Source organism: Zootermopsis nevadensis, unplaced genomic scaffold (genome assembly GCF_977971745.1).
Source record: "Zootermopsis nevadensis isolate Lab colony 2312 unplaced genomic scaffold, Znev_1.0 Znev_ptg000002l, whole genome shotgun sequence".
Lineage (NCBI taxonomy): Eukaryota > Metazoa > Arthropoda > Insecta > Blattodea > Termopsidae > Zootermopsis > Zootermopsis nevadensis.
The window spans coordinates 18,061,581-18,075,513 of record NW_028259134.1 but is presented as its reverse complement, the minus strand read 5'-3'; the positions used below and the strand labels follow the sequence as shown (position 1 = coordinate 18,075,513).

At 35.8% G+C, this 13,933-nt stretch overlaps 5 protein-coding genes across 14 annotated transcripts in view; 2 read left to right on the top strand and 3 right to left on the bottom strand.

Moving 5' to 3' along the window:
- Positions 1-1,393, bottom strand: part of LOC110831564 (target of wingless) — a 76,517-nt gene extending 75,124 nt beyond the window's left edge. Inside the window, exon 1 of the mRNA XM_022067718.2 lies at positions 1,005-1,393. Coding sequence (XP_021923410.2) covers positions 1,005-1,080 — 76 coding nt within the window. The 5' untranslated portion in view covers positions 1,081-1,393. The remainder of the gene's footprint in view (positions 1-1,004) is intronic.
- Positions 1,394-3,334: 1,941 nt separating this feature from the next.
- Positions 3,335-5,272, top strand: LOC110831561 (deoxynucleotidyltransferase terminal-interacting protein 2). Of its 2 annotated transcripts, none has more exons than XM_022067715.2 (5): positions 3,335-3,451; positions 3,815-3,875; positions 4,148-4,361; positions 4,445-4,609; positions 4,975-5,272. In XM_022067715.2, exons 2-5 carry the CDS (start codon positions 3,823-3,825, stop codon positions 5,179-5,181), a joined length of 639 nt encoding a protein of 212 aa, XP_021923407.1. In that variant the 5' UTR covers positions 3,335-3,451; positions 3,815-3,822; the 3' UTR covers positions 5,182-5,272. The 2 variants fall into 2 exon arrangements, with proteins under 2 accessions (XP_021923407.1, XP_021923406.1); XM_022067714.2 differs by having other exon boundaries at positions 3,347-3,479.
- On the bottom strand, positions 5,179-8,984 carry LOC110831560 (estradiol 17-beta-dehydrogenase 8). Of its 2 annotated transcripts, none has more exons than XM_022067713.2 (6): positions 8,685-8,984; positions 7,986-8,102; positions 7,091-7,290; positions 6,802-6,983; positions 6,173-6,300; positions 5,179-5,980 (listed from the first exon to the last, which is right to left on the bottom strand). In XM_022067713.2, exons 1-6 carry the CDS (start codon positions 8,725-8,727, stop codon positions 5,898-5,900), a joined length of 753 nt encoding a protein of 250 aa, XP_021923405.1. In that variant the 5' UTR covers positions 8,728-8,984; the 3' UTR covers positions 5,179-5,897. The 2 variants fall into 2 exon arrangements, with proteins under 2 accessions (XP_021923405.1, XP_021923404.1); XM_022067712.2 differs by lacking the exon at positions 8,685-8,984 and adding an exon at positions 8,468-8,668.
- A 17-nt stretch (positions 8,985-9,001) lies between these two features.
- Positions 9,002-11,195, top strand: LOC110831559 (MYG1 exonuclease). Of its 2 annotated transcripts, none has more exons than XM_022067710.2 (2): positions 9,002-9,288; positions 10,087-11,195. In XM_022067710.2, the coding sequence occupies exons 1-2, from the start codon at positions 9,092-9,094 to the stop codon at positions 11,141-11,143; spliced, it is 1,254 nt and encodes a 417-aa protein (XP_021923402.1). In that variant the 5' UTR covers positions 9,002-9,091; the 3' UTR covers positions 11,144-11,195. The 2 variants fall into 2 exon arrangements, with proteins under 2 accessions (XP_021923402.1, XP_021923403.1); XM_022067711.2 differs by having other exon boundaries at positions 9,076-9,430.
- Positions 11,196-13,425: 2,230 nt separating this feature from the next.
- LOC110831552 (intermembrane lipid transfer protein VPS13A) overlaps positions 13,426-13,933 on the bottom strand; it is a 50,039-nt gene continuing 49,531 nt past the window's right edge. For all 7 annotated transcript variants that reach the window (XM_022067689.2, XM_022067694.2, XM_022067692.2 and 4 more), the window contains one exon: positions 13,426-13,788. In XM_022067689.2, coding sequence (XP_021923381.1) covers positions 13,648-13,788 — 141 coding nt within the window. In that variant the 3' untranslated portion in view covers positions 13,426-13,647. The remainder of the gene's footprint in view (positions 13,789-13,933) is intronic.

Sequence of the window (13,933 nt, the reverse complement as noted above, 5' to 3'; positions counted from 1 at the left end):
GTAACCATCTGATGCATGTTATTGCCTAGAGGCACTCAAGAAGGCCCAGACAAAGAAAACCCTCAGGGCCTATAATTGAACCCATGAACTTCACCATGACGATTGGTAAGTGAAAGACGCGAATGAGAAGGGGTGGCCTATTCCAGTTTGGATTTCCAAAACCTTCTTTGCAATCTTACTTTCCGCCTTGTCTCAATGTTTGTTCACTAAATGCAGTAATATTTCTATTTGTAACAAAGTACACATCTAAAAGATATACACGCCTGTTATTATACATAATATGCCACTCATATTATCACCCATCTCTGTGGAATTTGACTCAGTCTGATTCACGTTTTACGTAAAACATAATGGACTGACGCTCATCGAAGCCAAATTCGTCTACACCACCCCAACATCAACTCCATGAAGCCAGCAATAGTTCAGCTGGTTAAGATATTCCTTGCCTTCAGTTTCCTGTATGAGTTACTTGAAATTGCCTTCTTGCGTTATTCACGCTTTTTTAAAAACTGGGTTCTCACTCACTCTTTCTTATCGACTTGCAGGCCACCAGGTTATAAATGATGACCAAGTACTCAACTTTCATGGCAACTAGTTAAAGTTGCAACTAACTTATTATCTCAAACAGATTCACATATTAGGTCTACTCGTTATTTGCCTTTACAAATGTATACTTACTTTCATTAATTATCAACTTAAATTTAATGTTTAAATTTTTGTAACTAGTTTTTCATTATACAGAATGATACAGTACAAAAATTTAGTGGGCAGCACAAAACGCATCGGCGGGCCACAGGCTAAGAACCCATGCACAAAAGTTGCAAAGATAAAGCTTCAAGGGACATGCTGCTGACAACAGTGTTAGAAAAATTCGCACTCGATTAGTTTGCTATATGATAAACCGGCATGAGTCATTTCAGACCGCTGACAAGCGAATATGAACAGGTGTGATAGCAACTGGACTTAAACACAGGTTATGAATGTTATTACAGACTGCCACTTACCGGATCGTCTACTTCCACTTTTACTTTTTGATTTCCTAGGGTAAATAATTCCAATCTTACTTTGTCCACAACCCATAATAGTTTATAAGCGCATTGTCACCATTAAGATTTACAATTTAAAATGTCGCAGTTCATTATTATTGTTATTAAATAACATGTCACAACAAAAATCACGGGACAGTAGGGGGTTGGGGTGTGTGGAGGACTCTCGGGCACTCGCACATTTTTATTCAACGCACGTCACTGCACATGAACGAGACACTCAACTGAGATCACAAATTCAACGACAAATTCACACATGCAAATTCACGTGACTGAATATTCTTGCATATTTGCAACATGCTGTGAGGCCGTCATTTACAAACCCAACCGACCGCCCAAGCAGCGTAAGAACGACTGGGAGCAACATACGATAGCTGCAGAACAGGTCGAGCAGTGTTGCCAACACACTTATTCCACCACCAGATGCTTCGCTTACTGCACTGGTTGTAAAATGTCCCTATGAAGTTTAAGATATTTATTCATTTTTTTAATAAGTTCTTTTAATTGTTCAGAAAATGTTGAGTTAAATGACAGAATGATCAGTGTATATTTAATTATAAAGGATGTAGAAGGAAGCGATCTTGGCCTATTTAATATAAGGCCAACAAAATACTGTGGAAGGGCTGAGGAAAAGCACGAAAGCCATCTGTCAGGATAGCCGATATCAGGTCCAAGATTTCAATCCCAATATGAAACAGGATGGAAAACACTTTATGTCAGCATTCAGTTGTAAGAATTGAAGTTTAAATTTCTGATTTTTTATATGTAAGGCTATTTACCATAGTGTGACAGTGATGAAATCAACCAACCAAGGGATCTCTTTTCATTGACACCAAACTTATAATACAGAAGTCTGCATCCACAACACAGGCAGAGGTACAGGTAGCATAAACCGTTCATATGTTTATAATGTTATTGCAAGTAGTGCCACTTTCTGGATAGGAGTTAAAAATATATATTTGCATTCCATTCTTCATATAATTGAGTGAAATCAGTGTAAGAAGTTGTCATGAACTGAAGAACTAGTTTCTAAAAGTTTCTGTAATTAATGACAGATATATGTGGTGACTTACAATTCATTCATCAACACTTAGGTGTTCCCAAAAATTTCTATAGAAATGCTTTTATAGACAGGTACAGGAACAAGTCAATATCACTTCCATCAGCTTAGATACATTTTCAGCAAACTGGTAGCAAATATTGCTGAAAGTATTAACAATTTCTAGGAATTAATCTTATTCCAGTAATATTGATGTAATTTGATGCTACTTCAGCAGATGCTATTTTATGAGATATTATTTTTACCAAATATGAAACAAGTTTTTTATCGAGAGAGTTAATTATTTGCTTCATACAATACTTTCACTTGGTTTGGTTAATTAAAATTAGTATTGAAAGATCCTTGCCATCTTAATTAATTTTTAGTTGAGTAATCTTGTTCTGTAACATCCTGTCTGGTGTGTACATTGTGTGTGTGTGTGCATGCACATTTGTTCTATGGTTAATATTTGTCACTCACTTTCCCAACTATTCAATATTTAATTGAATGTGACTTAAAATCTGCTTCTGACAAAGCACAAATGGCATGAAGAAATATCCCACAACATATATAAATTCTAATTCTTTTGCTCAGTTTTCATAACTCCTTGCCATAAATATACATACTCAAGTTAAAATATTTTAATACAGATACTCTGACACTGAGGGAGGAATTTAGGCTGAAGATGTTTGAGAACTAGGTGCTGAGGAGAATATTTCAACCCAAGAGGGGTGAAATACTAGGAGGCTGGAGAAAGTCATATAATGAGAAGTTTCATAAATTGTATTCCTCACAAAGTATGATTAAAATGATCAAGTGAAGGAAGATGAAATGGACAGGGCATGTAGCCTGCATGGGAGAAAAGAGGAATGCAAACAAAGTTCTAATGCGTAAATCAGAAGAAAAGATACCACTAGGAAGACCTAGACGTAGGTGGGAGGATAATATTAAAAAGTATCTCAGAGAAATAGGATGGGGTGGTATAAACTGGATTCATCTGGCTCAGGACAGGAACCGGTGACGGACTCTTGAGAACACGGTAATTAACCTCCGGGTTCCATAAAATTTTGGGAATATCTTGAGTGACTTCGCGACTTCTGGCTTCTCAGGGCAATTTGGGCTCCATGGAGAACGTAACTAATACAGATACACAATCAAACTACGCTAATCACAGTTGCTACCATGGTGTATCATCTGTGGCCATGGACAGCCTACACCATCAGGGCTTACCAACTTGACACACAAGTTTCTCCAGGGCACAGTTATACTGGTAGCATTGTTACGGACATTTTTGAACAGGTGACAACTACAACGCGTATTCCGGTGTATATGAGTATAGGAATGGTGGTATTAACCTAATGTACAGGTGAATTGTATCAACATTGTATATTTAGGCAAGGAATCACCTTAGTTTTCGAAACTAACGTTACATTCTTTAGTGGCATAAATAATGGCATACCTAATACAGTAAATTTGGAAATCTTTAGCTATGTGAACATTGACCTACTCTCATTAGTTTGAACTTTCGAGCCACATGGGTTGGAGAAAGAAGATAATGCAGATTTGCATTTTTATTTGCAATGATATTTAGCGGCTGTGCTGGAGGCGCGGTATGGCCTTACTGGAATGCACGTACACCCCGTCTGTTGCTGGCGTTCCCTACTCTAGTGTCAGTCTCCACATATGTCACTACATCATCTCACCAGATTCTTTTTTTTTTTTTTTTCAGAATTACCTATGCCGAAATTTCCAGTGGTGATTAACAGACGAGATACAGTAAAAAATTCTAGGTAAGATGTAGTTAAGAAAGGTACATTTTACTTTTATCTTCTCAAATCGCACTCAGTGATTGGGGTACATGATGCCATGTATTTAAATACACAAGGAAGTTAGGAAAGATGTGGAAGGAGATGGTCATTGCCTATTGTATCATGTTGGCTCCACAGTGAAGTCTTATCATTTGTCTTCTCCCTTGGCATTTTCCAGTCTAGTTTCTGTATGTATTTGCTCCATACATGTGACTCTTTGAGAAAGTAAAATATTAATGGATGTTTATTTTCAGTTCCAAAAAGGATATGGAGAATTACAATATAAATGAATCATACCTGGACATTCAATTAACTGGCAGGAAAGGGAAATCAGTATACAAGGAGCCACTAAAGTTCACAAAAATTGATGAAGTCCTGAAGAAGACTGTCATTACACCAGGCTTTGAAAAACTGGAATCTGTTCCAGCATACCAAGAAAGTGACAGAATAATGCAAAAGAAAAGAAAGGTCTGCATAGCAAAAATGTTGTCATTGTCATGTGCTTTCATGATATGATATTCTGGAACACGCTACATTATTTATTTTTACAGAAAGAAAGAGAGCGTACAAAAGGGAGCAACTGGTTCAACATGCCAGCTACAGAAGTGACTGATGAAGTGAAAAGTGACTTGGAGATTCTACAAATGCGATCTGTACTTGATCCAAAACATTTTTACAAGAAGAATGACCTCACAGTTTTGCCTAAATATTTTCAGGTAAGTATGCTTGGTGGTTAAAGTGACAATGAATTAATCAAGCTTGCTGCATGTCAAGTGCAAGTTGTTACAATGATTTTTAATAGCTTGATTGGTTGGAATAGTTCCTGTTCTAAACTCATTCAGACTCGACCATTAATTAAAACAGCAGTGGGTTTTTGACAGTTCGTACCCTTTTTGTATCACACTGTACAGTGCAAAGTACAGTCTTTTAATTTATTAATTAATTTGTGTAGGGCAATGATGGAAGCAGTAAGCACCTCTGAAAATTTGGTCCATTTCAACAACACTACATGGCAAAACATCCCAGAAGGGTCATCTAAATGAAATTTCTTTATTTTCTAAAAGAAACTTATTATTTACAGGTTGGTAAAGTTATTGACAGCCCAGTAGATTTCTACCATAGCAGGGTACCCAATAAGGAAAGGAAGAGAACCATAGTTGAAGAGCTTTTGGCAGATTCAGAGTTCAAGAGGTACAACAAAAGGCGATACAAAGAGATCATTGAGGAGCGAAGGAAGACACATTACAAAGCTCATGCTAATGCCAGAAAATTGAAACGCAAGAAGTGATCGGAGTTAACTGTGTTTATTGTCATATACATTTTTATTACTGATATGACAGTATGCTTCTTAACAAAATATATATGTATGTTTATATGCATCTGTGTGTGTATGCACACAAATACATTTTCTTATAACATTAAACAACATTGGTAATAACACACTTCCATGTCCAACTCCTGATGTGGTCTCAAACTGAGAAAATCAGTTGAAAGGAAACGCAGCTTCAGGCACAATATATATTGTAACAGAGGGTCCAATATACATTAAGGCAATCTCATTCTAAATTTAAGGACACAACATAGAACACATTAATGCTTTATATGGGGAAATTACCAGGCTGATCAGTTAAGACACTGAAAAGATGTAAGAAAAAACAACAATTTCTTATGGAAAATAAAATTAAAAGCTGTCTATGTAATTTAAATAATACAAGAAATATGAAGAAACAACATGATGTACAAGAATAAGTGAACAATCATGTTTGATGGTTTATTAAAATTAAGCTATATATAATTTGATAACAGTGAATGGATTTAAATTATAAAATAACTCCCAACATCACTGTGGTATAAAAACCAACCATTGTCACACACTTACAAAATCATTAGGAAGCACATCTGTTGCATCGGTAGTTGCAGTGTAGCACAAGTTGGGCTTCACTGTGCAATTATTTCAGAATACTCATAATCCTATTTCAAATGGGCACAAAACCTGAAGATTTATTACCCTCCAGTAACTTCAATAGATGCTCCATTCACATATGAACTTCTGTCTGAAGCCAGAAAGGCGATGACTTCAGCTACTTCTGCAATTCAAATAACAAAAAGTGATAACAAGTATTACTGTTCCACTTTCATTTTAAGTTTTGGTTTTTAAAATTTTGTAATTATTTTGCATTTTACAAAACGTTTAATAGTAGGTTCTACCAAACCACTGGGTGACATCACTGGCAGCAAGAGATATTTAATTTTACTCCATGTGAAACGTGGTAACTCACCTTCTGGCTTGCCCATACGGCCCACTGCTATGAATGGGATTATTTTCTGTATTACTTTTTCTGGGACACTGTCAGTCATTGGGCTCTTGATGAAGCCAGGCACTACAGCATTGCATCGGATACCAAATCTATGACATTAAATTGACAGACATACCTAGAAACTAAAACTTTCACTGTGAACTATAATTTCATTATATATACACATGTGAAGACTAATGTCAGAATATCCGATTTTCATTGCTTCCAAATTTCATTTAGAATACAGTGAGTAGCTTTAACCTCATTTTTCAAAAAAGAAAACTAAAATATATGAAATAAATAAGTAAATACAAAAATGGTTAAAAAGTAAACTACTGTGCTGTGAAAACCCAAGACAATCCTAATGACCCTTAATATTCAACATTCTCAATGGTCAATGATGCTCCACTGTCTTGAACCAAAGGTAATAAGAATATAAGGCTCTGAAATTCTTTGCATTAGGTCACAAGCTTGTTAGATAAACAGTCCAATACTGTTTCATGAATCTGGCTGTGTAATCACTTTCTAACACATGCATAATCATTCTCCCACCTCATTCAGCACCAAACAACTAACCATCAAAATTCAAACCACGTAGATCAAACACTCACTGTCCAAACTCCTTGGCGGCTGTCTTGGTAAAAGCTTCTACACCAGCTTTGCTTGCAGAATAGTTACACTGACCAATGTTGCCAGTTTTCCCAACAATGCTTGCTATATTTATAACAGAACCTCCATATACCTTTGCATCTATCATAGCTTTCACTGCAGCTTGAACCACCAGGAAAGTACCCTACAGAAAGAAAGAAAATTAATATCATAACAAATGCTACTTATTCTGTTAGTTTCTGAAATTCAGGCTGTTGATTGCATAAATATATGTCTAAAAGAATAACCTACCTTCAAATTGACATCTATAACTTTCTGAAACCACTTTTCATCCATCTTAAGAAGGAAGTTATCCAAAGTAATTCCTGCAGAATTTACTACCACTGATGGAGGCTTAGAATAATGTCTGATGGCATCACTGATAGCCATGTCAACACTTTCTGCTATGGACACATCAACACTGACAGAAATGTGGTCATTACACCTAACACCTGCAACACATCAGAAAGAAATAAAGGACTCTGCATAAATACACTTTTTCCAAAGTTAAAAGTGTAACTGACATGTTATTACAATATTTGATTTATAAAGCCCCCCAAAACAATTTATTCATTCATACCATCTCTAAACATGTATCACAGAATGCCTGTTTTATTTACATTTGTTAATTCTGGTGTAAATACAGACATCTGTGGATGAACAGAATCTCTACATTAAAACACTGTAAATAAAAATGGTAAGTGACTGGTCACCACATTATAAACATATACCATACCGCCAGAGCACGAAGCTGACCACTCTCCTGTATCTACTACCAAAGTTCCAAAATTAAGAAATTGTGTAGCTTTACCTCCACTCCACCATACATCATTAAGGCTTGGTCCTTAGGCCCAGGGACAACTTTATCTGAAGGGTATATAAATATTTAAATACTGGTGCTCATGATTCATATAAGATTACAGTATTAAGGGATATCTTCAAATGTGACAAGCCAGTTGCATAATTTTAAGGCCCAAGATGGATATGTATAACACTGAGTTATATAACATGGAGGACTTCAGTATATATCATAATCCCTTTTACACAATCAGCCAAAGACAAGAATCCATATATAAATTATGAGTTGTGCTCCATAAAGAGGAAGCAAATGGACAACACTATCTGTCCAGGTTTCAATCAGTTTTACCTGAGATGAGGCCTTTTGTTTCTTGAGCTGCTATCGCATTCTGATCTGCAGCAATGACCTTTGCTCCTTCCCTAGACAGTACTTGACACACAGCACGACCAATCCCACTGCCGGCGCCTCAAAGGAACAAAATGGAATTATATGAAACTTGGGGTTATCATGGTGGTAAAAACTTGGACTGTGGTTTTTTAGGTTATGACTGTGTCATCTTGAAGGCTGTTAAGGTTACCAGTATTTTGGAGGAATGCATTCCCTCGATCTTTTGGGAAGGTGTGAAAATGTAAATGGTGCATTACCATGAAATGCTGATTATCACCTACAAGACTGTACGGCATAACCCATAAGACCATAAACCAAAATGGAACAATATAACACAGTGATTGAAATATATTTTATTAATTTTACTCACACCATATGATGCTACTAAAAACACACTGGGAATAATAACTAAAATATCAAATGATTGGAAACAGGGAGCTTACTGAAATAATTTTGTATGATATCACCATTTACTTCCCAGTCGGTATTTGGGATTTTAAACGAATTCCCCGCCATTCTTGGCAACAGTTTTCTGACTATAAATTATGAAATAGGCAGCCTTAGTTTACGGAAGGGGCTCCTGTAACTGTTGCATGATTACTTAATATTACACACCTCTTCCTATTTAATAAGCGCTTGGTTGCATAAGTTGCCACCCACCTGTAACAAAAGCAATCTTCCCTGCCACTATTCCTCCACACATGTCTGATTTCGTTTGAATGCTGGCTTGAAATTTCAGAAATTGCTGTCTTCATCAAATATGAACTTAGACTTTGACTAGCCGTTATCGGCACGCTGGATTAACAGTCTTCCATAGTCTTTAGGTTTAAAGGTAGACATTAAAGCTATTTGTATTAAAAACAGAAATCGTCCGTGGCAATGAATCACGATATTACAATTGTGCAATCTGTTAACGTGTTATACATTAATGTATGTAATATTACAATCTTGTAATGGGGCATGCTGAATGAATAAATAAATAAATAAAAAAATCCTCTGTCACTACCATATCCACAGCCTTTCATACCAGAATCATTCAAAGCACAGATTATACAGTAAGCTTGGTCATGTGGAGTCGACTGTGGAGCGGGGTTTCGTTAGTTGTGTTATACACAGAACGTGGAGTTTTAAATATTTGTAATTCAAGAATTAAAGCTTTATCTGTGAATGTAAAGTGCGGGGCTAAGTTTTCTAAAACCAATGCAAAAAATATATACATGTGTGGAGCTCCAGAGAACGGGAGGGTGGTTATTTCAAAACTAAGGTTATATAAATCATTACATGTATTTGTTTAGTTGTTCATTATCGATTAGGGAATTCTAATATAATTCTTGGACTTCTACAGTTCTCCTGAATGTACATGAAACTGTAATTTATTCTTCGTAACGTTTGTACAGTATTTACAGGTCAGTGAAACATGCAACCAAATAAAAGTGCTTAATGTACTGGTATTTTATACTGGAGCATCAAAATGACCATGAGTTGGAAATAACAAAAGTTCAGTGTTTTGATTTCATGGACCTTTAGATATCTAAAGGAAATATAAAAGCTCCAGCACAGAGTGGGTTTCTTATACCTTCTAGAGCTCTAGAGTCATCAGTTTACATTATTTTGGTTTACTTTTTTAACATGAGCAAGAACACATTACTCACAGAGAAAGAACTAAGTCCAATATAAAGCCTTTTGACTTGATTCCCCAGCATCACTATGTTTGGAGTTTCCTTATGTTGCATGACTGAAAACAAACTTGTAGAATAAGGGTTTCACAAGTAGTGTTTAATTGAGAGAGTAAAAATCTTTTTATTTGCCCATGGTGGGTGGATGAGCATATTTATGGAACTCTGCCTTTAATCTTAGCAGCCATACCCTGATTTCCCCCTCCCCTCCAAAAAAAAAGCAAGAAGGGATCATAATGTATTGAGCATAAGGAAGAAGAGCTTAAGGAGAGAGATATTACATGAAAAGTAATGGGATGTCATTTCTGGCACAGAGAAGGATTGCCTTTTTTTGTTATTACATTTTTATACAACTGCCCAGTTAAGTGTTTCTCTTATGTTTTCAGGTATTACTGTGCCAGTAAGATGGTAGGAGAAAGAGAAAACCACAGTGAAACCATTTTAAAAATAGGAACACACAATGGAGTTTTCCACTGTGATGAAATATTAGCGTGCTACATGCTGAAAAGAGTCCCACTGTATCAGAATGCAGAAATTGTAAGAACACGGGATCAGCAAACTCTAGATACGTGTAACATTGTTGTAGATGTTGGAGGAGTATATGACCCAGTTCATCATCGTTATGACCATCATCAGCGTGATTTCAACGAGACAATGAATTCTCTCAACCCTGATAAACCATGGAAAACGAAATTAAGCAGTGCTGGGCTGGTATATCACCATTTTGGGGATAAAATAATCAGAGCTATTCTTGGAGATGAATATGGTGATGATGCTGTCAGAAGTATATACAATCAGGTGTATGAATACTTCATACAAGAAATTGATGGAATAGATAATGGTGTTCAAATGTTTGATGGTGAACCGAAATACACAATTACAACAGGCCTAAGTGCTAGAGTTCAGAACTTCAATCCAGCATGGAATAGCGCAGGTCAGAATGAAACTGAGAGCTTCTACAAGGCATATGAATTGGTTGGCAGGGAATTTGAAGATAGAGTAAAATTTGTGGCTACTATATGGTGGCCAGCCAGACATCTCGTAAGACAAGCCATGGAGAACAGATATAAAATTCATCCTTCAGGAGAGATAATTGAATTTCCTGGTGGGAAAGCCATTCCTTGGAAAGAGCATTTGTTCCAGCTGGAAAAAGAGTTGAATCCTGAACCCAATGTGAAGTTTGTCCTGTTCAGTGACAGTAATGGAAATTGGCGAGTTCAAGCTGTACCTAGAGCTGCTAGAAGTTTCATTTGCCGGCTGTTTCTTTTAGAAGAATGGCAAGGGTTGCGAGATGAGAAACTGTCATCAGTATCTGGAATTGATGGTTGTATATTTGTTCATTCAACAGGTTTTATAGGTGGTAATAAGACACGAGAAGGTGCACTTGAAATGGCTATTAAATGTTTAAGAAAGAGAGATGCTGATTCTGTAAATGTGCACTAAATTGTAATGAATTTTGTGAATCTCATGACAAAAAATAAATATATGAAAATGTTTTCTGACTTTATGTATACCTTCATGTAAGGAAGCTACAACAGTAAACTTTAATTTTAACTGATATCTGGTGTTGCTAGATGTGTGTTCATTTATCAGACAGTTAGTTTTAATATCTGAGGAATGAATAACAGTAGTAGAAATATTAAAAATCAATTGTATCAGTATCAGTAAATAGTTCCTTTAAAATTGCTTAAATGAAAAGAGAAACTACACATCTGTTTATATTTGATAAACGCTAAGAACCATTTTCATAAGATGCCATTCATACATACAAATAGGTAGTTGTAACTCAACACTATCTAATGAAATGGGTAATGGCATTCTGCAGGAACACCAAAATTTCCAGTTTTAGGTTTTGATTAGGCACTTTGAAATCATATTTGTTCTCAAATTTTATTTTCCAAATTAATACACTTATGTTAGAACAACAACTGCATTTCATGTAATTGTGTGCTCAGTCACTGAATGCATCATGTTATAAAATGGCTGTCAGCCTGGAGATTCCTGATAACTAGCAGAGATTCTTTGAAGTTTTCCAACATTTTTAGGCAAGTCTCAGGTTTCACCTAATGATGACTCCCTCCCGTCCCCAAAATATTTGAAGTTAAGAAAGTCACTTAAGGTGTGACAACTTCTGTTACTTATGTGCTTTAACTGTTCAAATTGGTAAAGAAATTGTTACATGGAGGCCCACACTTATAGCCCATCCACCCTTGTGACTATATGCAACTTTTATGGAAAGGTATTTTTCCTTGAGGGTGTTTGCAACATTTTGGTTGGGAGTTCATATGGGAGGCTTATATATAGATCTAAGTATAATATGAAGGTGTATTTAAATTAAATAGAATGTGAGGGTGTGGACTGGACTGAACTGGATTGGGGGGGGGGGGGCATTTATCAGTGGTCAAATTTCAGGTTCCAACCTTTAAAGATTGTTTCATATAATGATGATATATGTACAGTCATGTTCCCTTTCTGATTTTCAGGATCTGACAGGTCATAAATTACTGTCCTGGATGGCTGAGATATATTCTTCACTGTACATTCATTTTATAAACTGGTTTAAAGAACAGTTCTGTCCTAAAATGAGTGGTCACTGTTAAATCTACACATTTTAAATAACATTTGAAGTGAATAAATTAAAGTAAATAACACAGTAATGTCTACCAAGTACAACAGTAAAATATTGTATGAAATTTTTGTGACTGATTTTGCTTAAAATAACAGCAGCCAGAAAACCTGAATAGTTACAGTTTCCTACAGACTGATTATGAATTACTGTTATTAATACTGATGATTAATTTGGTAAAGAAGTTAAACCCTGATCTCAGAGTTAAGCCTCTATACAGCCTGGCTTGTGGTTGCAATTCTTATTGTTGTGGTTATTATTATTACATTTTAGTAACCTATCCTACCATATGTACCTTGGCCTGCAGGTGAATCTCATACCATTTTGTGGAATGATGGTTTTTAACATAAACAGGAGGCAGGCATAAAGAGCCTTAGAAGTTGGCAAATAACAACAACATCAAAGCTGAAAATTGTACATTGGCACCATCAATTTTTTCTTGGTATTTTTAACCAATGTTGACCATCAGTGGTAAGATGATATTAAAATGGATCTTAGATAAACTGGTTGTCAGGATGACTGAAGTGAACCATTTCAGATATGCCACAGTTGCTTCCTTCCATGTTCTTACTCATTCAGTCATCCAATAATTCATTTCTATATATCCTATGTAATTTATACATAACCCAAGAAACAAATCAGTAGTATTATCTGGGGTTAGAAGTTGAGTTAATTTCCTCTCTTTCATACTTCCAAAATCTGGTTAAAGTTAAATATAACTAATATTTTGTTTTATATTATGAAAAGGGGCTCAGACAGACTTCTGTAAGTCTGTTACCTCCCACAGAGGGATATGATGTAGGACATTAAGGTGCCACGCTGAGTAACATGAAAGTAAGTTCAGATTGTGATATTCTGGGTAGTGCAGTCTTGTGCAATGTATGTGGTTCCCAAAGTTTCAGAGGAACACACTGCCTCTAACTTCAGCATATAAATAGCCAGTTACAAGGCTGTACCACATCAAAAACCCAGACCCCATAACCTGCCAAGAAAATGTTAAAATCTCATGAAGAAATGTGTTTCTTCTGACAAAGTTCAGTCAAAAAGAAAGAGGTCCAGCAATGAAAGGACATACTTTTACTTCAACATGACAGCAGAGTTCTGAGTCTACATAATGGTTAATGTTTATTACCTCAACCTCAAAATGGACCCACATACTCTAAGTTTTCTCAACAAACAAGCATGACTTGCCATTCAAATTGACCCTATCATATGATGTGAAAATATTTCATATAAGTATGTACATATCAGCATAGATTACAATAATACATACATACATGTGCAAGAACAGACAGTTCTCTTCTACATTAAGGTAGTCACTTCACACCTCACTAGGGCATGGTTTGTCCTCCATGTTTAGTATCATGACAGTTTCAATCTTGTTCTGAAGCCACTCTAACACAGATGTGTCTTGGCACTCAATATATCTCTCATCTCCAGAGAAGAAGTTAAAGCTTTCATCCTGAAATAGTCAGAAACCATATCAGATAAATATGTAGTTTGGATTATTCATTTCATTGATGCATTCATTTATTTATTTCTACACACTTTTCAATTCTTCTTTAAAAGTGATATATAACTTGCATTAAGATAGTATCCACTGCATA